General features: G+C 42.7%; 1 protein-coding gene across 1 annotated transcript in view; it reads left to right on the top strand.

Annotated features, from left to right (window-relative positions):
• Nucleotides 1-23,402, top strand: part of LOC101981541 (ATP-binding cassette sub-family A member 3-like) — a 109,559-nt gene extending 86,157 nt beyond the window's left edge. Inside the window, exons 23-31 of the mRNA XM_005351177.3 lie at nucleotides 1,125-1,286; nucleotides 8,030-8,205; nucleotides 11,032-11,157; nucleotides 11,366-11,560; nucleotides 13,985-14,172; nucleotides 14,814-14,984; nucleotides 15,330-15,520; nucleotides 22,723-22,796; nucleotides 23,190-23,402. Of these exons, the coding sequence (XP_005351234.1) occupies nucleotides 1,125-1,286; nucleotides 8,030-8,205; nucleotides 11,032-11,157; nucleotides 11,366-11,560; nucleotides 13,985-14,172; nucleotides 14,814-14,984; nucleotides 15,330-15,520; nucleotides 22,723-22,796; nucleotides 23,190-23,336 (1,430 nt within the window). The 3' untranslated portion in view covers nucleotides 23,337-23,402. The remainder of the gene's footprint in view (nucleotides 1-1,124; nucleotides 1,287-8,029; nucleotides 8,206-11,031; nucleotides 11,158-11,365; nucleotides 11,561-13,984; nucleotides 14,173-14,813; nucleotides 14,985-15,329; nucleotides 15,521-22,722; nucleotides 22,797-23,189) is intronic.
• The last annotated feature ends 1,611 nt before the right edge of the window (nucleotides 23,403-25,013 follow it).

Here is a 25,013-nt window from a genome sequence, read left to right as displayed (position 1 = left end):
TGAAAACAGCTTGGTATTGGTATAAAAACAGAGAAGTCGACCAACGGAATTGAATAGAAGACCCTGACATTAACCCACAAACCTAGGAACACCTGATTTTCGATAAAGGAGCTGAAAGTATACAATGGAAAAAAAGGGATAAATAATTTAATACCTGAGCCTCCACATTGCATTTTTGTCCATTTTCATGTTGCTCTGTACCCCATTATGTCAGTTTCTAGCACCTTATCTCCCAAGGAGTCACTTTGCTCTTTAGAAGATATTGGTATGCTCGGTGACAGATGCCAGGTAACTACCCTTTAACACTATCCAGTAATTCCTGACATTGAGAAGTCGATGTCCCAAATTATTTTTTATTTTAAGACTTTATGTACTAACAGCAATTATGATCTCCTTTTTAATAATCTTGTCATGACATCAACTACTGAAAAAAACTATAAATTACATAAAGATTTCTCTCTTCCTCTATCATTTGTTCTTCTCTACCTTTGTTATTATAAATATAGAAAGTATCTAGATTATATATAGTTAAATTGACACATCAGAACAAAATGTCATAATGAAACCTATTTTGTATAATTAATTATGCTGTTAGTCTTTTGAGAGCCTCAGCTTTAAATTTAAATTTGTTCCCTTAAAGATGCATTTTTTTTCAACTGATCAATCACTTCTTACCCATTCTTTACTGTTGAATGTTAAACTAAATTTCCTTTAGTTAAGTAATACTTGAGACAGGGCATAGAGTTTTAGGGAAGATTGGCCTAGAACTCTCACTGTGTAGCTCAAGCTGTTCTTAAACTCCTCATCTTCCTGCCTTGGCTTCTGAGTTCTAGGACTGCAAGTACATACCATCATGCCTGATATAACCTTTCTTCTTCATGGATCACACAGGAAAGGAGGTGTAGGCAGTAGCACCCAACGCTCTTCTGCTCTCTCAGATAGCAGATCATATACACATCAGCTTTTCTTAAAGGATTTTCCCAAGCTGTAATCATTGATATAAGTTGTGTTCTAGAACATCAAGCATTCCTCCAGACTAGAATTCCTTGAGAATAATACTATGCCTTGTCATTTTCTCAGTTTAATTTTGTCAAAGCATGCTAATGTTATCTTTTAAATCATAGACATCAGCACCAGCACTAAGGACTTCATACTTAACTCGCTGCTGTTGTTACCCCTCTATAACCTTGGGTTGAGCATCTACAAATACTATAACATCCAAGAGATGAAGAAACTATGTACTTCTTCAGAATATGTTAGTGACACTAAATTTTGCCGTGAAATTCGTAAGTATTTGAGGCTTTCTGTGATTCATGAGAGTCAAGAACTATCACTTACATGTGAATAATTTTAGTATCACTGGGTGTCTGTGCAGCAGATCAAGTTATGCATTGCCATCTACTGTTTGAGAGAATGTCATGCACTATGTCACAAACGCAGCTTAGCTAAGATTCAAAATGTGTACACATTTCCTCTCGTGAGAAGGGTCTCCACAGAGAGGAGAGTTGTTACATTCTTCATTGAATTTACATTTCTGCCAGGCTGCTCCCCTACATACTAGTGTTTGAAGAGGAGGTGCCAACCAGTGTTAGATTATGTCTTGTCTAACATGGGGCTGGGCACATGAGACATGTGTAAAGGTTTGTGAATGCATAGTTAAAGGGTGGAAAGAGCTACTTTGGTAGTGAGAGGAAGAGCACAAGCTCAGTGAAGAGGCAAGGGTAAGCATTCCAGCTTGAGAGATGTCTCGTGAGGAGGGCGCACACCTGTTGTACACTGTGAAGCCCTTTCACAGTGCTGGCAAGTCACCTGGAAAGTACAAGCTAGGCTCTAGATGTCACAGTAAATATGAGTTTGTGCGACAGGAGAAAATAGAAGCAGTTGTGCCCCAAATTCCAGTCATGCCAAGAGAGTTCAAAGGATGGAGCCAGAGGGGAAGCGAGAGGGGAGTGGGAGTCTGGAAAGTCTGGAGAAAGATACAGCGGGTAACTTTATCAGCCTCGTTTCTAGAATCCAACAAACAGTTTAGGAATAAGTGTGAATGGAAGCACTCTAGGTGTGTAGCCAAGAAGTCAGATCATTCATCAATTCGTAAGAGTTAGGAAACTTCAAGTCAAATTTGAGAGCAACAAGCCAAAAAGTTGAGTCCATAGAGCTGGCTAGAGGTTTAATGCTCTTTTTTGAACAAGAAGTCTGGGGATCAGAAGAGACACATAGGAGCTGAAAAACTCTAGCCAGCAGCTACACCAAGTTCATGCAGGCTAATCCAACAGCAGCAGAATGCATGTTTTTCATGTGTGTGCATAGAATGCTCACCAAAACAGACTACAGAACAGTTCTCCTTTATGCGTGTAAAGCAGTGTGCGCGTGCATATGTGTGGGTGCCTATTTTATATTACTTAATGTCCCTCAGTTCCATCCAGGTTGTCACAAGTGCCAAGAGTTCATCCTTTTCTATGGATGAGTAGTCCCCTGCTTGTCTGTTATAGGAACCATGTTTTCCCTGGTCTGGTCTTCAGGTGGCAGACATTGTACTTTTTGTTCCTTGGCCGTTGTTGATAGTGTTGCCGTAAACACAGAAGCACAGATGTCTCTTTGATTCCATTTCCCTTGTATATAAACACACTACTGTTGCTACTGAGTAACGGTAATTTCACATCTAATGTTTTGAGAAACCTTTGTATATTTTTCATTTTCTGTGCTAATTCACATCCAACCAGTAGTGGCCTTTCCTCTGCCCCCACATCCTCATGGCCCTTGTCACTGTCACCCTTTGAGCATAAGGAATGAGATGATACTGTTGCCGCTCCAAGCTACACGTCTCTCAGGGCTAGTGATATTGATTAAAGGACAAAAGGAAAGGAAAATTTTGTCTTTTAACTGAGTTCCCCTACCTCATGTCTGCTTGCCCACACATTTGTAGTTTTGAAGGCTCAGTTTGTGCTGTCATTACAGCTGCTTGTTTTTACTTGTTTTTGAATCCTCCCATCTAGAATTGTGGTTTTTATTCTCCCAGGATAGTGACATTGAAGGTTTTAGCCTGGATGGTTAATTTTGCCTGTAGCTTTTGTATTGTTGGATGTTTGTGGCTGTTGTGACTCACTGAAGCTCTTGGGCATCCACTCTTTCTTACAAGTTAGGTCAAATGATCATAAATTCAGCCTTTACATGTCTTAGAATGTGTTTTTGCCTGTCTCCTTCTTTCTTTTTTTAAATTTAATTTTATTTTATTTTGAATTCTTTTTTTCTTTTCCCATCCCCCTCCTCCTCCCCCACTCACCATCCTACCTCCTTCTCCCTCCTTAAGAGAGGGCAGGGCACCCTGTCGTGTGGGAAGTCCAAGGCCCTCCCACATCCAGGCCTAGGAAGCTGTGCATCCAAATCGACTAGGGTCCTAAAAAGCCAGTACATGCAGTAGAAACAAGTCCCAGTGCCTTTATCAAGGGCTTCTCAGTCAGCCCGCATTGTCAGCCACATTCAGAGAGTCCGGTTTGATCACATGCTCATTCAGTCAGAGTCCAGTGGATTTGGTGAGTTCCCATTAGAACAGGCACACTGTCTTAGTGGGTAGACCAACCCCTCGCGGTCCTGATTTCCTTGCTCATCTTCTCCCTCCTTCTGCTCTTCAACTGGACCTTGGGAATTCAGTCTGTTGCTCTGATGAGGGTCTCTGTCTCTATCTCCATCTATGGCCTGACAAAGATTCTGTGGTGATATTCGAGATAATCATCAGTGTGATAGTGGGGCAAGGCCAGTTCAGGCACCCTCTCCTCTGCTGCCCAAGGACCTAGCTGGGGACATCACCGTGGACACCTGGGATCCCCTTTAGAGCCAAGTCTCTTGCCAACCCTAAAATGGCTCCCTTAATGTAGATATCTTCTTCCCTGCTCCTATATCTGCCCTTCCTCCATCTCCACCCTCCCACTCCTGCAAGCTCTCCCCAGTCTTTCCCTTCTCCCTTCTCTCTCCCCCTCTCGCCTTCTGTCTCCCTATTTCTAAAGGAGAGTTTGCCTGGCATAGTATTATCAGTTGGCATGTTTTCGTTCTATTTGTTGGTTTGTCTTGCTTTCCCTTCAGTATTTCAAACGTACCATCCCATGTGCTCTTTGTTGGCCTTGTGTCTAGTGACACAAGTATGCTGGTTTTTCTGTTAAGACTTTTTATATGTACTGTATATTTTTTAATATTTTATTTTTAATCATGTGTACATGCATGAGTGCAGGTGCCTGTGGAGGCCAGAAGATGGCACCAGATCCCATGGAGCTGGAATAACAAGTGTTTGTGAACTACTCAATGTGGGTAGACAAAACTAAATTCTAGTCCTCTGGAAGAGCAGTCAGGGCTCTTTACCACTGAGCCAACTCTCCAGCCTGGTGATATAGTTATTTCTTGCTGCTTATACTTTTTATTTATTTATTTTTCCTTTATTTTACATACTGACCATGGTTTTCCTTCCCTCCTCTCCTTCATTTCTCTCCCCTCATCCATTCCTCCTCTGTCTCTATTCAGACTTCCATTGGAGTCAACAAAGCATGGTACATCAAGCTGAGGCAGGAACAAGTAAGTTCTTCATCCTAAATCAAGGCTGAGCTAGGCAACCTAGCAAAGGAAATAGGCTCCCAAAAGCTAACTCAAGCACCCAGGGACAAGTCATGATCTCACTGCTAGGAACCCCACAAGCAGACCAAGATACACAACTGTCACACACACACACAGGCAGAGGGCCTAGATTGCTCCCATGAAGGCTCCCTAAGCAGTTGGTCCAGAGTCTTTGAGCTCCCAGTAGCTCAAGTCAGATGTCTCTGTGGGTTCCCCCGTCATGACCTTAGCACCCTGGCTTCTACAATCATTCCCTCTCTTTGACAGGATCCCCCTCCTCCATGCTTGCATGTAGATCTCTGCATCCACCTCCATCAGTTACCAGATGAAGGCTCTCTGATGACAATTAGGGCAGTAACCAGTCTGATTACAGGGGAAGGCCAATTCAGGCACCCTCTCCACTATTGCTAGGAGTCTCTAGAATCCTTTGGATTCCTGGGAGTTTCTCTGGCACCAGGTTTCTCCCTAACCCCAAAATGTACCCTCCAAATCAAGTTATCTCTTTCATTACTCTCTTCCTCCACCCAACCTCCAACCCGCGCAACCAAGTCTCTCCTGTTCCCATCGCTCATCTTTCCTCTCACCCTCATGAGATCTCTTCTGTTTCCCTTTCTCAGGGAAATCCATGATCTCTCCTTGGGCCCTCTTTGTTACCTGGCCTCTCCGGGGCTGTGGATTGTAGCATGGTTATCCTTTATTTACAGCTAATATCCACTTATTAGTGAGGACATTCCATGTTGTTTATACTTTTTTTTCTGTCTTTGAGATCTGATAGTTTGACCATCAGGCTTTTGGTGAACACCTGGCTTGGGTTTCATTAGCAATCCCATGCTTCCAGAGGTTGAGTCATTGACGCTTTTCTGGGACATGGGAACTTCCACACAAGTGCTTTAACTATGGTTCTGAGTCCCTCTCTCTCCCTTCTTATCTTCTTTAAATTTTATTGCAGGTAGCTTTGATCTCTTGATGATGAGCCAGAAAAATCCTCTAGATAGCCATCCCTCATTTTTTTTATTAGCTTTCAAATTTGTTCTTTTGACTGTCTTTGAATGTTCTGTCTTTGAGTTTGCTGATTCTTTCTTTAGTTTGATAAAGCTTGCTGTTAAAATCTGTTGAATTACAGATGGTTGTGAGCTTCCATGCGGGTGCTGGGAACTGAACCTGGGTCTTCTGCAAGAGCAGAAAGTACTCTTAACTGCTGAGCCATCTCTCTCATATCAAACCTCATCTGCAAGTCCATTAGTGAAGGTGTCAGTTTGGGGTCTTGTGATCCTTGTGGAAATAGTTGTAAACTCTTGTGCACATTTGTTGAGGCTACCACCTTTTGTTAGATTTAATGTTTTCTTTGACCGATGAATCTATTTTCTCAGTTGTATCTTTAGCACTTGAAATTCTGTCTCCAGTCTCTTATGTTCTGCTACTTATGCTTGCATTTGTGGTTCCTGATCATTTCCTCATAATTTCGATTTCTATCATTCCCTCAGTTTGTGTTTCCTTTATTGTCTCTATTCCGGTTTTCAAGTCTTGAATCATTTCTTTCATCTGTGATTGCTTTTTCTTGATTTTCTTTAAGGGATTTGTTGATTTCTTCCCAGTTTTTTGTTTGTCTTTTCCTCCATTTCTTTGAGGGAATTTTTCACTTCCTCTTTAAGGGCCTCAAACATTCTCCTAAAGTTATTTTTTAGGTCATTTTCTTCTGCTTCATCTATGTGTGAGTGTTCAAGTCTTGCTGTTGTAGGGCCACTAGTTTTTATTGGTGTCGTGTTGCTCTTTGTGGTGTTGAGTGTGTTCTTACCTTGTTTACCCATCTTTTCCTTTGATTGGTGTAGTTGGGGCTGTGTCTCTGGTGATCAATATTCCAGGTGCCAGTGGATCCAAGACTCAGTTGTTCCTCGTGGTGCAGTCAGGGCCACGGTTCCAGTCACCCTGGAGGTTACTCAGTGTTCACAAAGGTTGCTCAGTGCTCTGGGTATTTGCTCTGCAGTTCCTGGGCTCATTTGGACCTGCTCCTATGGAGATTGCTTGCTTGGGGCTGCTCCTGCTGAGGTTGATGCCTTGGGCCTGCTCAGGCAGAGGTCACTGTATCAGGCCTGCTCCAGTGGAGGTAATTGGCTTGGCACTGCTCTGGTGGAGGTCGCTGATTCGCACCCAGTGCTGCAGAGGTCTCTGGCTCGGGCCTGTTCCTGCTGATGTTCCTGGCTGGGGCCTGCTCCCTCTGAGGTCCCTAACTTGCACCTGGTCCCGCAGAGGTCTCTGGCTTGGGCCTGCTCCCTCAGTGGGTTGCTCCCTTGTGCCTGCTTCTGTAGAGGTCACTGCCTTGGGCCTGCTCCAGCTGAGGTCACAGGCTCAGGTCTGCTCTGGTGGAGGTCACTGGCTCAGGCCCCTCCCACAGATGTCCCTGGCTTGGGCCTGGTCCCACAGGGATCTCTGGCTTGGGCCTGCTCCCTTGGTGGGTTGCTCCCTTGTACCTGCTCCTGTGGAGGTTGCTCCCTCAGGCCTGCTCTGGCTGAAGTCACTGGCTCAGGGCTGCTCTTGAGGCCACCACCTTTTAAAGAACTAGTAAGCTCTCTCTTAGAATGACAGGCTTTCACTATTTTAGTGGGGCCAGCCAGCAATGTCCTTCAGCTAGTAAGCCTTTCCTTCAGGTTCTTAAAGGTCTCTTGGTTACTGGCTGTGCTTTGAATTTAAGTGTACCCTTGGTTTGGTCCCTGATCTAGAAAGGCCACTAGATATAGAATATAGCTAGCATAAAATGCCATGGATCTGGCAGGACCAAGGGACTTGTTTTTTTCTCATAGTGTAGCAGATTCCTCTGGGGTGGTGTTTAAGGCACATGGCAGGAGATGGAATGATGGTATACCTGAAAGCTAGCTCTCTTTAAATCAATCCAGGTAAGCTCTGCCCCCTTCTGGGAATAGAGAGAGCAGCTAAGCTGAAGAACTGTGTTAGCTGGATATACCACTATTGGCCGGTGCATTTCTCATTCAATAAAATGGTTTTATGGACTCTGTTTTACCTGCTTACTTTCTTTTTATTTGACTTTATGTGTGGCCCAACGTTCAGTCTTCTGATAGGGTTCCCAAGAGGGTCTTTAGAACAATATGGAAACGGGTATCTGCTCCCCACCTTCTGCTTGCCTGGGGGTGTTTCTTCTGTATGCTGGTATGCCGTCTTCTGGAATGGGAACTGAGATACATTCCATAGCCTTACATTTCTCTCAGTCTTTCAGTATGGATTTTTATTCAGGCCCACAGAACACAGAGATGTCTCATCCTTATTTTTATGTTTTGTGGGTTACTGCAAAACATTTCTGCTAATAGCTGACAGCTGATCTGCTCGTGAGGAGGAGTGAAGGCAGGGATCTCCAACTCAAGCACCTTGGTGACATCTCATTCTGCTAACATTCTTGTGTTGGTCTTCTCTCCATCAGTTGGTATTTCTGTATACAGTATGAGCCAAAGCTCAATTGGAAGACATGTGATTGCCATGGCTGCCACAGGAGCGGCTTACCTCTTCCTCATTTTCCTTCTGGAGCTTACTTCATGGAATTTACAAGCATTTGTATATCGCTGTGTTCTCTTTGGAATTTATAAGATATTTAGTAAGGTAAGTAACAGAATGTAGACCTTAAGGTACTCGTTTTAAAACATACTTTCATTGAAAAACGGTTTTTTCCATACCATATATTCTGATCATTGTTCCCCCAGATCCTCCCCACCCACCCAACTCTATGCCCTTTCTTTCTTTCTCTCTTTAGAAAACAACAGCCAAACAAACAAACCAGAATAGAACAAAAAAAAAAAGAAGAAACACAAACACACACACACAACCCATAAAATCACAAAATCAGAACCTATATCATACAAACAGAAGGCCATAAGACAAAATATACCAGAACAAAGCAAAAACTGACACCAAAAAACCTACAAAATACCTGCCTGTGAGTTCATTTTGTGTTAGTTATCTCCTGCTGGGCACGGGGCCCTGCCCTTAAGTGTGGTTTATATACCCAGTGAGACTTAACCCTACAAAAACTAAGTTTTCCTTTGTAAGTGGGCGTCAGTTGGAGGTAGCTTCTTGATTAGGGATGGAGCTCATGTCCATGTCCCCCTCTTGGTGCCTTGCATTCTGTCTCACATGTGCAGCAGGCCCTGTGCATGCTGCCATAGTTGCTGGGAATTCATATGTGTATCTATCCTGTTGTGTCTAGAAGGCTTAATTTCCTTGGTGTCATCTATTCCCTTTATCTCTTACAGTTTTTCTGCCTCCTCTTCCACATAGCTCCCTGTCTTAGTGTTCTATTGCTGTGAAGAGATACTATGCACAGAAGCTCTTACATAGGAAAACATTTCATTGGGGTGGCTTGCTTACAGTTCAAAGGTTTAGTCCATTATCATCATGATGGGAGGCATGGCGGCATGCAGGCAAGATGTAGCTGAGAGTCCTTTATCTTGAAGGTAACAGGATGTGGCCTAGACACGGGGCAGTATCTTAAGCATATATGAGACCTCAAAGCCTGCCTCCACCAAGTATATCCACACCTACTCCAACAAGGCTACAGCGCCTAATAATGCCACTCCCTATGAGCTTATGGGGGCCAGTTACATTAAAATTACCACAGGGTCCATTTTTATTCAAACCATCATATTCCGTGAGCCCTTAAGGGAGGGGTTTGATGCAAACATACTATTTAGGACTGAGTGTTTCAAAAATCTCTCAGTTTGCACACTGTCCTGATGTGGGTTAGAGTTAACTCTTAAAATGAAAAGTGCGTTCATACATGTTTAATTCCATTACTGGATTGATCATTATGACCAGAACACCTGATGGAACAACTGGAGGAAGGATTTGTTTGCTCATGGCTTCAGAGGCTCCACTCATGGTTGCTTGTCCCCATGTGCTTGGGCGGGGCGTCATAGCAGCAGGAGAGTATGGCTGAGGATCCTGATTTGAACCCTAGGATGAAACAAAAAAAGGGGGGCCAAGTCCAAGGACCTACTTCCTTCAGCTCGGTTCTCCTTCTTGGTTTCCAAATCATGCCACATCCTGGGGACCAAACCAGTGGAAAACATTTCATACTCAAATCATAGCAGTTCATCAAGAAAATCAATCTATGTTGACTGACATCTACATGAATCAGAAGTCTACATAAAATGTCAGTTTTGTGATTTTGTTGTAATGCATTGATTATTATTGGAATTTTTCCTTTGAATAATTTGTATGTTAGATGCACATTTCCTCCCCCATCAGCCCATTTGTCCCAATTTGACTCTGGCTTTTGTAAAAGTTCCCAAGTTGCCAATCCATAGAACACACATTCAAGCGTAAGGCCATGTGATAGGTATTCTCATCCACAGCATGCCTCAGACGTATGCACAGGGCTTGTTACACTATAAACTGCTGGTCTACACCACGCCTCCTGTGTTTCTGATGTAGTAAATTTAGGGTATACTTTGAAAATTTGCTTATGTAACATGTCCCCCACTGGTTCTTTTGCTGCTTAGAGAAATGAATATTGGAATTAAGTGAGGCATATAAGGCAGAAGTTTCCAGGCTGTGTCCTATAGTTTGGGAAGACACAATAACACAGACTCAGCCTTGAGGACACCATTAGAGGCAGCTTGGTGTCCAAAGCTGATGGGAGTTTCCTATTCAGAATGAAGGAAGAAATACCTAATGGTGGGGCATAGCCTCAGGACTAGGGAATCAGGCCAAACCAGCAATAGCTGGCCAGCACCAGAAGTATTGCTCCTTAGAAGTAAAACCTAATGCTCAATTCCGATCTATCATATCTCGCAGGAGAGGTGAGAGGAGGAGTTCATGGATAGTCCAAAGAAAGGGCCCCGGGATGGGCACCACAGCAGAGACCAGACAGATAGCAGTCACGGGAATGAGGGTTTTGATTTTAAAAAGTATAAAATACTGAAACTGTATCCTGTAGGAACCAAACTAAGATCTGGCGAATGTGTAATACTTAAGGGGGTAAATTCAAGACATGGGGTAGGGACAGCTCAGGCGGTGAAGCAGTGGCTGTTCAAAGAGCTGCAGATGGATACCTCAGGTCAAGACCTGGGCGCAGAGTCAGGGAAATCCTCACAGACGCCAGGAGAAGGACTCATTTGCTTACAATTTATTTTTGTATATTTGATGTTTGTTAGAAATTTGTGGTTTATCCCCCACTTACTCTTTTTTATTATATTTTACTTGATTACCTTTGCTAGGGCCTTGTCAATATCTCTAAACCACCAAATTTTGTTGTTTTTTTTTAAATTTTACCTTTCCTTCCTTCCTTTCTTTTTTCTTTTTGACATATTTTATCCATTTCACTGATCTCCATCTGAAACAATCCTCATTTAACCTTCATGAATTCATCCAGTCTAGAGCAGATGCTCAAAGCAGTATCTACCATCCATTCTCTTCTTCACAATACAGGCTAGACTGTCCCGAGAGTTATCCGCGGAATCTGAAGATGAAGATGTACAAAATGAAAGGGAAGCTATCCTGCAGCATCCTCAAGAGTCCCTGAACTCTACGGTGCTCATTAAGGAGCTTGTAAAGGTAATGTCTTTCCAGGGCCAGCGCATGGCTCCATTCCCCAAAATGAGCACCAAGGAATCACTGTGGGCCTTTTGGATCTATGCCTGTTCTCCAAGAAGGGTTCTTATGAGACTGTCTGAAGTACTGTGGTCTGTAAAGGTTTGAAACTGTGTGTCTGACTCATCTGAATACATAGTTCCATGTATTTTGTATTTTCTTTGTTTTTAAGATATATTTTAAAGTGCCACCCATTCTGGCTGTGAGAAATATCTCTGTCACCATACAAAAGGAGGAGTGTTTTGGATTGCTTGGACTAAATGGAGCTGGAAAAACTACTACCTTTCAAATTCTTACTGGAGAAGAGGTTGCTACGTCTGGGGATGTGTTCATTGAAGGCTACAGCATCACAGAAAATATCCGAAAGGTATGCTAGTGTACAGTCTGAAGGTGAGAAGCATGGTGCCTTCGGGGTGCAGATGGGAGGCAAATGGCAGGAGCCCCCAGAAAGGACTGGTGACAGGTACTGAGATGATTCAATGCATTCCATCGGATGCTTCTGGAAAGAGAAGGAAAATGTAAGGGGACACATGGAGGTATGAAGGGCAGAGTCCTCTGAGTGAAGTGCAACCTCTCAGCAGCCCCTCTAGCACACCACACTATGTGCCTGGTGTGTGCAGACATCTCAGAGTCTCCAGCACACCACACTATGTGCCTGGTGTGTGCAGACATCTCAGAGTCTCCAGCACACCACACTATGTGCCTGGTGTGTGCAGACGTCCATTAGACTGAGAGTCTCCAGCCTAGTGTCTAAGAAGAGACTTGACAAAACTCTGAACGAGATGTGCATGGTGGTACATGCTTTTAATGCTAGCACTCAGGAAGCAGAAGCATGTGGATCTCTGGAGTCCTAGGCCAGTCTTGTCTACACAGTAAGACCTGTCTTACTGGGAACCAGCTGACACCCCAAATTAAGGCCCTGAGAAAGTGAAACACGAATCACTACTTAATCTGGCACAAAACTCCAGGGCAGGGCCGAGGAGATGGCTGTGGTTCAGGTGCTTGTCGTGCAAACCTAACATTCTGAGTTCGGATACCCAGAGCCCGGTAACAGCCAGATACAGCAGGATGCTCCTATGCAGTCCCAGCATTCCTATGACAAGAAGGCAGAGATGGGAGAATGGCAGCTAGCTGAGTGTATACAGTGGTGAATATCAAGATAGCCAGCCTCAAATAAGGTAAAAGTTGTCCACTGACCTCTGTGCAAATTCCCATACTCGTATGCATGCAAGCTCATAGACATCCAGACCCAGACATAACAACTTCAGAGTAGGAACTCTGGGGGAACCAATATTGGGGCAGAAGAACTCCACCTTTAATGGTGAATTGCTGGTAGCTTGGGCAGAGCAAATCTTAACACGTATAGAACTTCAACAGGAAGCTGGTCGTTTGGCTGGCACTTCTGTACTTCTGTGAATTTTATCTCCTTGGGTACAATCAGGTTCTTAGTGTGACTGGCAGAGAAAAATCCCTTGGACAGCCTGCAGGAGGAAGGAGACAGGAACCAATACACAGAATGTTCTGTCCTTAAGAAGTTTGCACATAGGTGGAGTTATTCAACCAGGGCCTGAAAGACCAGGACGAAGGAAATGATCAACTCCAACAAGCTCCAGCCATTAGTCCCACCTAAAGGAAGAGGAAAAATCAAGAAGCACCTAATAGACCATGCTGATTGATGAAGCTACTACTTCAAGCATTATTTTGAATGTAATTGGAGAGAATAGACACCCTTGCCTTGTCCCTGATTTTAGGATTTGTTATTTTTTTTGTTTTTCTAAGAATGCACCTTTAATAGGATAATTGAAATAATCCATGCTTATCTTAGATATATGACCTAGCTCAAATTACAAAATAACTCACTACGAAACAACTCAGCTGACGTTATTTCCTGCCTCCTTTCATTATTATGCAGCTGTACTTGACATTTATTGAAAAATTCATGTGAACCAAGAAACTTGTAAAGTATGTTGTTGTATTGAATACCATACCTGTTGAAGCAGGTATAGAAATAGCTACACCTGCAGAGGCGTCTTCTAATTCATAATGCTTCGTCAGCTGTAGTTAACCTATGTTAACCTCCGTCTCTATAGTCATCTAAGTCCCTCCCTAGTACTTCCTATGTCTCTCTATATGTCCTGGATCCTCCAAAACCTCTATGGCTAATTCTGGTCAGCTAGTAGCTATCTCTGCCCTCTGTTTTCTCAGAAGTATCAGAGTGGGATCAAAATATCCCACGACACTCCTCTCGTCCATTTATCATAACACAGAAGAATTCGGGGGCTTCTTAAACCCAATTGCTAATTGTCCTCCCACCTCCATCGCAGGCTTCAGTCTCGATAACCTGCTGTTCCTTGGGACAGAATAATAAAGGTGTGTTAATGAACAATGTTCCAAATTTCAAAAGTATTTATTTACTTGTTGAGCATAGACTTCACACTACTGATTAACTTACCAAGACTATAGATTAAGAAATGGTAGTCCGGCCTCCTCCAGGCAAATATCCTTGTATTTCTCTAACTCTAATGTCAGCTTATAACAGTTATCCTGGACACATACACCTTCATGCATGAAGTTCTTCATGCCTTAGAGTTCTAATACATGCAGTCACCCTGGCCATGGTGATCCTGTGACCACTGAAAGATACAAAGTTATTTGCTAGAAGTTCATCAATTTGTTCCCAGGCCATAGGTCAGAAAACTTTGAGGTTTTTTTTTTCCAGTGGTATTCATATTCACTGTGTGATGCTCAGTGAGGTAGTTGTCTTATCTCTATCAATGTTCTCTTATTTTAGGTAAGGTCAAAAATTGGCTATTGTCCACAGTTTGATGCTTTGCTGGATTTCATGACCCCTCGGGAGATCTTGACAATGTATGCCAGGGTGTGGGGGCTTCCAGAGAACAGTATTAGACCCTATGTGGACAACTTGTTGGAAATGCTGTACCTGCAACCACAAGCCGAGAAGTTTATTTACACCTTGAGGTGAGATCACGTGCTGCTGCTCCCGTTGCAGCCGTATTCTGGCATCTCCCATGTTTGGGATCTGACAGCTGTGGGATGGATTGCCACCTGTCTAAACAAGCTCTGTAACAGGCAGGCAAGGGCTGGAGTACTCAGGTGATCTTCTGCAATGAAGCAGACCCTAGGAGCAGCACACCGTTTTCTTTTCCTTTTTTTTTTAATGATAAATTCTCAGGCCTGGTCCAATTTGAATTCTAGCCAGTGAACTAGACAAATGAGTGTTTCTCTTCCTGCCTTGCTGCGGCTCTTTGTCTCCTCATAAAGGGCAAGGATGAGGTTCTCTGTGTTGCTCTGCTGACTGCCATGTAGCTCATAAGTTAGAAAATCCCAAGGAACTACAAGAATAAGAATCGGAATTTAACTGATAATATAGCTAAAAAATAAATGGAACAAGCAAAAGTCATCATTCTGCATTGCAGATGAAAGCAAATTTCTGTGTACAGTTGGGTTTGGTCTCATGTCCCCCTACAGTCACGTGTAATCAGCGTTTTTCTTCCCTGTAACTAAAGTCCAAGTGCTAATTCGATATGTTACCTACTAAATTACTGTACTCTAAAGCTATCTGTGCTTCCACTTCTCTTTCCCTCCTCCTGACTCTGAAGTGGAGGAAGCAAACGCAGGCTGAGCACCGCTGTTGCCATAATGGGGAAGTCATCCGTCGTCTTCCTAGATGAGCCGTCCACTGGCATGGACCCGTTAGCCCGGCGCATGCTCTGGAACACAGTGATAAGGACACGAGAGAGTGGCAAGGTCATCATCATAACCTCTCACAGGTGTGGCTCATGGTGGGCGAGGGCAGAATTCAATGGCTATGAGGAAGAAATGCCTGGGGCCAGGAATAGTGTATAGAAAACTTGCCTGAGTATGTGAGCTTCTTAGCATTTAATCCTAAGAAATGTTTGAATATGTAAGGGGAAGATATTCATGAGCTGTTCCATTTGAAGAGCTGGTCCTCTCCTGTTCTGAATTTTAAAATAACTCCATTCCCTATGGCCCTAATAACTGGCAAACGAGAATTATCTCTTCAAGAGGCTCACAAAACATTGGGTATTTGAATGTCCTCTAACATTCAAATAATATAGTTCTGCCTTATGTCCTCTGGCATCTTGCTTTTCTAGTATGGAGGAGTGTGAAGCTCTCTGCACCAGGCTGGCCATCATGGTGCAGGGAAAGTTCGTGTGCCTGGGGAGCCCTCAGCATCTCAAGAACAAATTTGGCAATGTTTACATCATGAATGTCAAGTTCAAAACTGACACTGGTGATGATGTAATAAAGGATTTTGAAGGATTTATTGCCCAGGTTTTCCCAGGTAAGTTGGGTCAGGTTAACTTTGCCGGGTAAGTCATGTCTGTTGTCTGACCATCTGTGTGCTGTCCGTCTCTAACCATGGTTTCCTGTGAGGCTTTTGTATGTCTGACACCTAATAATGAGTTCTTTGGAAGAGGTTTGTGCCTGTAGCTGTTTCTGTTTATGCAAGTGTTCAAAAAATGGTAAGAATTTGTCAGTCTCGTGTGTGAACGAGAAGTCATAGAATTTTTAAAAAATATTTACTTATTTATTATGTATACAATATTCTGTTTGTGTGTGTATGCCTGCAGGCAAGAAGAGGGCACCAGACCTTATTACAGATGGCTGTGAGCCACCATGTGGTTGCTGGGAATTGAACTCAGGACCTCTGGAAGAGCAGGCAATGCGCCTAACCGCTGAGCCATCTCTCCAACCCGAAGTCATAGAATTTAAAGTTTGAAGGTTTGGGTTTTGTTTTTAAGCAATTCCAATTTTTTAAAATATGATCCATATCAGTCTACTTGGACTGACTCCCATAGCACAATACCACAGAGTGGGTGGCTTAACCAGCATTTATTTTCTCACAGCTTTGGGGGTTGAAAGTCCAAGATCAAGTCTCCAACAGCCCTGGTGTCTTCTGAGACCTCTCTGATTACACTGTAGACAGCATCTTCCCACTTTATTCTCATAGGCTGTTTTCTGTATTTTTGCATTTCCCTGGTGCCCTGGTGTCTAGTTTTGTTTTTTCTTTTTTTTTTTCTCCCAAAGGATACCAGTCCCAGTGGATCAGCAATGTCATACTTAAAACCTCATTTAGACTCAGTTACCTCCATAAAGGCACTATCTCCAAAGTCTTCTGGGGAGGTGGGACTTCAGTGCATGCATTTTGAAAGAGATAAAAAATTCAGTCTATAACATAATCTGTGAAAAATATTAAGTATTTTTGTCTTGTATTAAGAATTATAACTCTTGCCAGTGGTGGTGGTGCACACCTTTAATCCCAGCACTCGGGAGGCGGACGCAGGCCTCTTGTGAGTTCGAGGCCAGCCTGGTCTACAAGAGCTAGTTCCAGGACAGCTAAGGTTACTGCATAGAGAAACCCTGCTCAAAAAATAAACACAGACAAACAAACAAAAAAATTGTAACTCTGACCATTTGCGGTCTCAGCCAGGATATGGTTTTGAAATGCAAATGAGTATGTTTTCTTTCAAGAATTTCTGTTCTGATGTTGGTTGCTCTTAAAAATCTGATAACTCAGTGGTGACAAGAAATTTTATAAATGTTATGACTCTAATAAAGTATTCATTTGATAAGAAAAATTTTTTAAAAAGCAATTCCGTTTGGTACGTTAAATCCAACAAGAACCGGTCTGCTAGCCACATGGCACAGTGCAGACCGTAGATGCTACTTTTGCTTGCGGTTTCTCACCTCACTCTCCCAAACTTAGAAGCACTCTCCAGTCAGGGTTCTCCCACCTGTGGACTTTATCTTCATTTCCACCTTATTGGGCTGAGCAAAACAATAACAGAAGTCCCTCTAGGGTTAAGCTGAGGATTTGGAATTTTACAGTCTGAAGCCATGGGAAATAACACAGGAGAAGCTGGGATCACTAAGTAAGTGAAGGCCAGCAGGGCGGCTGTGGGAGTAGGCGTGTGGTCCTGGGCCACGGTGATAATGATGTGGTGGGAATGCAGGTGTGTATGTCCTGAGAGTTAAAGATCTCATTATGTGCCCATTCGCAAACATTTTTGAATACTCAACAAAGTTTTATTTTCTGTGGTGCCTTGTGGTCCAAGAAGTTGATTTGCTGTTAGCTCTTCTGCTTATTGTGGCACTTGACAGAGGAACACCAAATACTAACCCCCACTAAGGATGTGGACACACATATCTTATGGGAATGTGGGCTTGAGAAAGGCCTTAAGTGTAAGCCCTTCCCTATATGATTCTTGAGTAAAGTATGAGTAGATATTAATCCTTAAAAATAAGAAACATTAGCCAGAGGGCAGTTGAGTAAGCATTTCTTGTGGGGTTACCACAAGAAAGCGGATGCTTTTAGCATATAAGTTTTATATAAACTCAAGAAAATTTAAATAACCATATATTTGTTTTATAAAAAAATGTCAGAAATAGGATGATTCTTGTCTTCAATATAGATTTTATCTCTGAAAAGCATTGTGGATAAAATTAATCTAGAATCTTGTAAAATTGTAACAAAATGTTTTAATGAAATAATAGGCTCAAAAATAAAGTATTTTCCCTCTTAGCCCCAAAGATAACATATTAATAACAGGAAGGAAAAACATAAAAGAAATAAAACAGAAAAATAAGCCGTAAGAAAATATAAATCCTAGAAGCTAGCAGCCATGCCTTTGCTGGGATCTGAGGTGATGCCTTGGGCTGTCTCTGAGGAGCGCATGCTGAGAGGGCCACAGAAAGGCAGGGCCTTCAAAGTGGATAAAAGTCAATCCTCCGCAGCATCTTCTTCCAAGCAGAAGAGAGCACAGCTCTGCTCTGGAGGAAAGTGCCCCTTAGCCAGGCTTGGATTAGAAGGAGACTCGGAAGAGCATGTGGCAGAGCTCCCTTGCTGCTGTCTGTTAATAGATCCTAGAAGACTCTCAGCTGTGAAGCTACAAGCATTTTGCCCTACTCCACTTCCTACATTCCTAAACTACAAGGCAATTCATCTCCCACAGGCACAAGGAATTGGCAAGGTTGTGGTTGATCTCCGCAGAAAGTGCTGCTAGTGAAAAGCAGAAACCCTGGCATGATGGAAGCACAGTGCTATAAAACAGAAAGACATTACCTCACAACGTGCCACAAGTGGGATAGACACCATAATAGAAGAACAAAGGAACTGGCTGACGAAACAATAGAAGGATCTACAGGACAGCCAACAGCCTTGGAGAGGATTTTCTCAGCAAAGTTTCGTAAATACTTAACTAAAGAATAAACAACATGCCGTGTGCAAAGGAAATGGATATTGCAGAAGAGAACAACAGGGAAAAACAAACTAATGTATATATGGATCTGTGGGAAAGTGAAGTAAGGCAGGGACAGGCCAGGGAAGCCGGTCACAAAGGGAGTGAAGTCAGCAGAAGAGAAGCAGTACTGAAACTTGTCAGTCGTGTTCCTGAAGCCAAAGAAGACAGACCGAACATGAAAGTCAAGCACCAAGGCATATTCTAATGAAATCACTGCCCTTTAGTATAGCTCACTCTGTAGACCAACAGTCACGTAAGTCAGTGACAAGCAGAAGAAAAGCAGAATGAATAGATCAAGCATGTGTGCACGTGTGTGTGTGTCTCACTGTATGTTCACGTGTGTATGCATGAGGAATCCAGAAGAAAACCTCAGATATCCTTCCATTAGAGCCACCCATATTACCTACACACAACACACATAGGTATGTAGCATATGTTTTTGTCATATGGGTATGTGCTCCTATACATGCAAGTGTATGTGTACGTACATATGACTGTGGAGGAGAGGTCGGTGTAGTCCTCAGGTCAGTGAGGTCCTCAGTTGCTCTCTGTCTTTTGAGGCAGTGCCTTTCACTCAGTATGAAGCTTCCCAATTTGACAAAACTAACTCTAGGAATAACCTGTCTCTGCCCTGCTAGCACTGGGGTGACAGCATAGGCTAGCACTCCCAGCTTTATGTGGGTGCTGGGGATATTAACTCAGGTCCCCATATTTAGGCAGCACTCACTTTCTTGACTGAGCCATCTCCCCAGACACAGTGTTTTGTTATTGCTGTGTCATAATCTCTTACTGGTCTAGACCTCACCAAGACCAAGTAGGCTAGGCTGGCGGCCAGTGAGCCCCAGAGATTCCCCTGTCTTTACCTTTCCAACACAGGGAATTAGAAGTGAATGCCACCACACCTAGGCTTTTATGTGGGTTCTGGGATTCAAGCCTAGGTCCCCATGCTTATGCAGCAAGCACTTTACCAACTGAGCCATCCTCCAATCTGGTGCGGGAGAATTGTCTTTATTTTGTCAATCATGTTTTAAAATATTTATTTATTATGTATACAATATTCTGTCTGTGTGTGTGTCTGTGGGCCAGAAGAGGGCACCAGACCTCATTACAGATGGTTGTGAGCCACCATGTGGTTGCTGGGAATTGAACTCAGGACCTTTGGAAGAGCAGGCAATGCTCTTAACCGATGAGCCATCTCTCCAGCTGTCAATCATGTTTTAAATAAATGCTGATTGACCAGGCAGGAAGTATAATCAGGTCAACAAGACAGGAAGTAGAGGCGGGGTGATGAGAACAGGAGTATTCTGGGAAGAAGGAAGCTCTTCCACCATTCCAGCCCAGACCACCGAAGAAGCAGCATGTGAGCTGCCCTGTTGAGAAAGGTACCGAGCCATGTGGCTAACATAGATAAGAACAATGGGTTAATAAAAGCTACAAGAGCTAATAAGAAGCCTGAGCTAATGAGCCAATCAGTTTATAAGTAATGCAGACTCTCTGTGTGATTTTCTTTGGGGCTTGCCAGCTGTGGGGTACTGGGCAGGACAGAAACCCTAACAAGCAGGCCCTCCATGTTACACAAATCTTTGACAAGAATGTTTTAAAACAACAGCTTGTAAATATATTTAAGAAATGCAGGGAAGGAAAAATGGAAACAAAAAATTTTAACCCCAAAATGATCTTAAGGATTCAGAGTTACAAAAAAACAGGCACTGGGCTGTGGTCGTTCATGCCTGTTATCCCAGCATCCGGGAAGCAGAGACAGGTATATCTCTGTGAGTTTGAGGCCAGCCTGGTCTACAAAACTAGTTCCAGTTCAGGCTCCAAAACTACAGAGAAACCCTGTCTCAAAAACAAAAATCCAGGCATTATTGTTCCCATAAGTTCTTTCTGAAGAATATGCAGGTGAAAATTTTCAGATTAATTGAAAATGTTGGAAAAACATCTGCATAAGAACTAATGGTGAGTATTGGGCTGGGTTTATTCGGTAGTACACATTTAAAATTGAATGCCAGCACCAGGGAGGCTGGGGCAGGAGGACTGAAAGTTCAAGACCAACCTGGCCTACACAGTGAGAACCTTCCTCATTCTGAAAAGAAAACAAAAGGCCAGACCAGTGGTTCTCAACCTGAGTCCTGACTCCTTTGATGATTGCATATCAGACATCCTGTATATTAGATATTTATATTATGACTCATAACTAAAGATGGATGTTATAAGTAATTCTACACTAGCTCAGAACTGAGTATAATAAAGGGTTCTCTATTCAGGGATAGACTTACAGATCACAGTCCTCTGCTTGAACAGGGAACCGGAACTGAATCCAGCACTAGAGAGAGAGCAAGCACAGACAAGCTTTATGGTTGCATTTATAGCGTAAGAGACCACACCCAAGTGGACTGATATCTTAAAGACTATTGGCTGAAGGAATTCCCACAGCACATAACAATAGCAAAATTACAGTTATGAGGTAGCAATGAAAATAATTTTATGGTTGGGGGTCACCACAACATGAAGAGCTGTATTAAAGGGTCTCAGCATTGGGGGGCTTGAGAGCACTGGGCTAAATGAATGCTCTCTGTCTAATCACATAGCATATAATTGATAAATGTTTTAGTAATACATATGATAATTTTAAATGAATGCAAACAATATAAAACCCTAGCCCCATATTCTCTCACTAACCCAATACTTGGCACTTGGGAGTTAATTTTTTATTTAAGTGTTTGGTTTTGTTCAGCCAGTTTGCAGTATCTTCCTATGTAAACAGATTCTCCTGTCATCTTCCACGGTAGGCACTTGTCTCCACAGATGCTGCCTTAGTCATTTGTTCAGTGTTTGCCTATCACAGAACACACATATTCAAGAAAGAGTCTCATTGTGAATGGTGGGGGCAGCATCTCTGCAGTTCTCTGTATCTTCAAATGTAAGCTGAAATTTGACTTAAAAAAATACTGAAAAGGGCAGTGACCCAGAAATTCCATGTCTAGAAACAGACTGTAAACATTTAAATCACCTGTGCTAAGGGTTAGATTTTAAAAAAAAAAAGATAATCGCAACATTCTGATACAAGAAACAACTCTCAGCAGTCAAATGAAAGTAAAGTATAGGGTATTAACATACTATATACTGACTGGTGCAGAAAAGATAATGAGTTAACTATGATGATATGAAATGCCATGAATAAACCTTTTAAACAGTATACAATGAAAGAAGGATTAGAAACTTTACCCAACTGGGCTTAAAATATAGATTGGGGGTAGATGACTTATCTACCAAGTATGAGGACTAAAAATGGGCAAAATCAAACCATGAAGATAAAAACAAAAGAAAATAACGTATAATGGGTTATTTTACTCAATTACACTGAAGACACTGGAGACATTTTATTTGGGCAGAGGCTGGAAGGTGTCATGTGGGAGCAGCTGCTTTGTTATTATTTGACCTGAATGGGAGGCTTCCTGTGTGTTGATTTCAAATAATTAAGTTCTGTGTTTGAAACATTATATAATAAAAAAAAATTGTGTGGCTATGCATCCTTTGGGGCTGATATTAAAGAAAACCCCACATCATTATAACTACATATGAGTTACTTTCAATTTTTAAATCCCAGTCAATTTATTCTACAAATACATAATTCAGATATAAACAAGTGTGTGTTCAAAATTCATACAGGATACTACTATTTTCCTTCTGATTGTACTAGTGAATTCTTACACACTTGTAAAGCAAACTAACAGACTTTGGTGGCCTGTATGCTGTCTGGGTATTTCCTTTTACATGGCAGCAAGATTGTATAATCACAAGAATATTGAGGCGGTGTCATCCCTGCTCCCCTCCAAAGCCACCATAGGAAGATGCATGACCAGGAGTACATTGCCCTAGCCCACATTCTCAGCACTGGTTTAGCAGTAAAGACTCATGTTAATTTTAGGAGGACCAGTATCTAACATTAGACATGTGAGTTGAACAATGTATGCTCAATAACTGCCTTGTATTCCACGACAATACAGTTTCCTCAGTAATAAATCTTCTGAAAACAGTAGCCATGCTGGCTCTGGTGGCTTGGACGAGAATGTCCCCCATAAGGCTCATGCTTTTGAACACTTGATCCTATCCACTTATGTTTCTTCGTAAGGCCCATTAGTTTCTTCACTGTATATACTACTATGTAGATGTAACATTATTTTGGCAGTTTTAAATGAAATTGGTAAGATCACTCACCTGTCCTATTTTTCTGCCCTAGGTAGTGAGCTGAAGCAAGAGAATCAAGGGATCCTTAATTACTACATTCCCAGCAAGGACAACAGCTGGGGAAAGGTGACACCTGAAACCATGCACTTGTATGCACTAACGATAGGCAAGGACTAACGATGGGGAGGCTGGGGTCCAGGCAGTGGAATCATGCCTAGCATTGTGAGGCAGGAGCACGTTTATGTTGCTTTTCAAATACCTTTAGAATTTAGTTGCCTTTTATTTCTGCCCCTAAATCCCATGATTAGTCTCTGTCCATCGAGAGAACTGGACAGAGACCTGCCTGCTCTTGGTTTCTCAATTACCTGTTCCTCCAGCTTTCCCCTCTCACCCTTCTGTCCTTCTGTCCTCTAGTGTGAGCCCAGGGGACACTGGGGAGCAGAAGGAGGGACTTCTCTGGGTCGGGGTCTGGAGGGAACTTGTCAATGGTGACTAGCATGTCTTCTGTTGCTGCTGAAGGTGTTTGGCATTCTGGAGAAAGCAAAAGAGGAATACAATTTAGAAGACTATTCCATCAGTCAGATCACCCTGGAGCAAGTCTTCCTGACCTTTGCCAACGTAGATAAACCAGAAAGTGATCATGCAAAAGCAAAAGCAGTGCCTTGAGATTCAGTTACAGCCAGCGATTAGGATGTTTTCATTCAACTCTGCTTGGGTCTGGACAGGGGCATGTGTGTGTGTATATATATAATTTTGTGTAAATATATTCACATAATAAAGATTTCCCTGTTGGAGAACATTTATCCCCTTTGTTATAGACTTAGATGAGTCACTTGTGAATATATTATGTATGGATTTAAAGCTGTTGCTGAAATACCCCCTTTCCCTTCTAGAAACAAGAAAGAGCAGCATTTCCCAGGGTGGAGACAAGGTCTTGAGTATTCTGAGAACAGAAACATCCGAAAAGTATGGTGGAATAGATAGGACAATGTGAAGAGCAGTCTCACTGTGTTCTAGCAGCTGGTGTGTATGGGAGGAGTGTATGTGTATAAGGCCTGAGACAAGTCATCTTTTCCAGGACATACACATATTCATGGAAGCACACAACTGATGCCAAAGATTAAAAGGCCAGTCGAGTAATAATTTCCCAAAGTCAAATCAAGAGTCTTTTTACCAAGAACATGCAAAGTCCCAGAAGAGAAAGAAAACATTTTTTAATAGTGTGTTTTGAGCCGCATACACTTGTGATTCTATCATTAAGGACAGGGTTTCCCAGGTCCTCAGCCTCTTATCTAAAGAATTAAAACCAAGGACTCACACAGATTCGCAAAAGTAGGAAGATAAATCATACGAATGTCCAATCACTCATAGGCATAAGATGTAATTAGTGGATTCTCTCTGAAAAAAACAACAAACAAACAAAAACTAACTAGCAACAAAATGGCATCGAGAACCCAACCTATGTCTTATTGCTGTAGCAACAGTACAGTTTTCTTTGGGTTTCCTCCCCATCAGAAAACACGAGTGGGTCTTCCACTGTCCACGCTCCATGACTGTATCATCGAATTGTCTCAGGATCAGAAGGTAGGTTTTGCTACTTCATTTTTGTCATTGAGATTGGCAGGTGCTCAAAGGTTTGGCCAAGGTTTCAGGTGTGCCAGTCACTGTTCCCTTGAGAGAAGATGTCACGTTGTAATTTGCACAAAGTTTAAAGAGTTACTAACCCTGACTGGATATCGCCAATGACTGAAAACATTCAAGGATAGGTCCTGAGCTCTGGACCACAGCTGTCGCAGCGATTTTTCAAGCATCAACACTCCCTAGTTCATGAGCTGTCTAAACTGTGAAAACAGCTCTTGGGTCTGGGTTGTTGGCAGGGGCAGGTTCCCGCGGAGAAGCAGACAGCTGTGGCTGCGGTTCACACTAATAAGGGCAGGTGCCAGGCCAGAGCCAAATAATAATAAATAATAATAATAATAATAATAATAATAATAATAAAATTATTCTGCGGTGTTCCCACAGCGCCCTCTGTTGACAAGGCGTAAGGTCACGTTAGTTCCCGCTCTTCTGGCGCCAAGACTTAATAATAAATTCCCATCACACACATCAGGAATAGAGAGCTTGCGGTGCTTGCCAGAACACAGAGCCTGTGATTCTAACATGAAGCTAAACTGGAAAGGACTGAGAAATGTGGCAATTGATCCAGTCCTGGGGAGGGCGGGAGAGAGAGAGACGGACGTGAGGGAAGGAGGGGGGGGGTCAGTGGAACCCTATGCTGCTGGAATTATGGACTACCCCACGTTTTGGAAAGGAAGCAAAGGATGGTGCGTGGTGGGCTGAGTA

Source organism: Microtus ochrogaster, chromosome 8 (genome assembly GCF_000317375.1).
Source record: "Microtus ochrogaster isolate Prairie Vole_2 chromosome 8, MicOch1.0, whole genome shotgun sequence".
NCBI classification, from domain to species: Eukaryota; Metazoa; Chordata; class Mammalia; order Rodentia; family Cricetidae; genus Microtus; species Microtus ochrogaster.
This window is presented reverse-complemented; position numbering and strand designations above follow the sequence as displayed.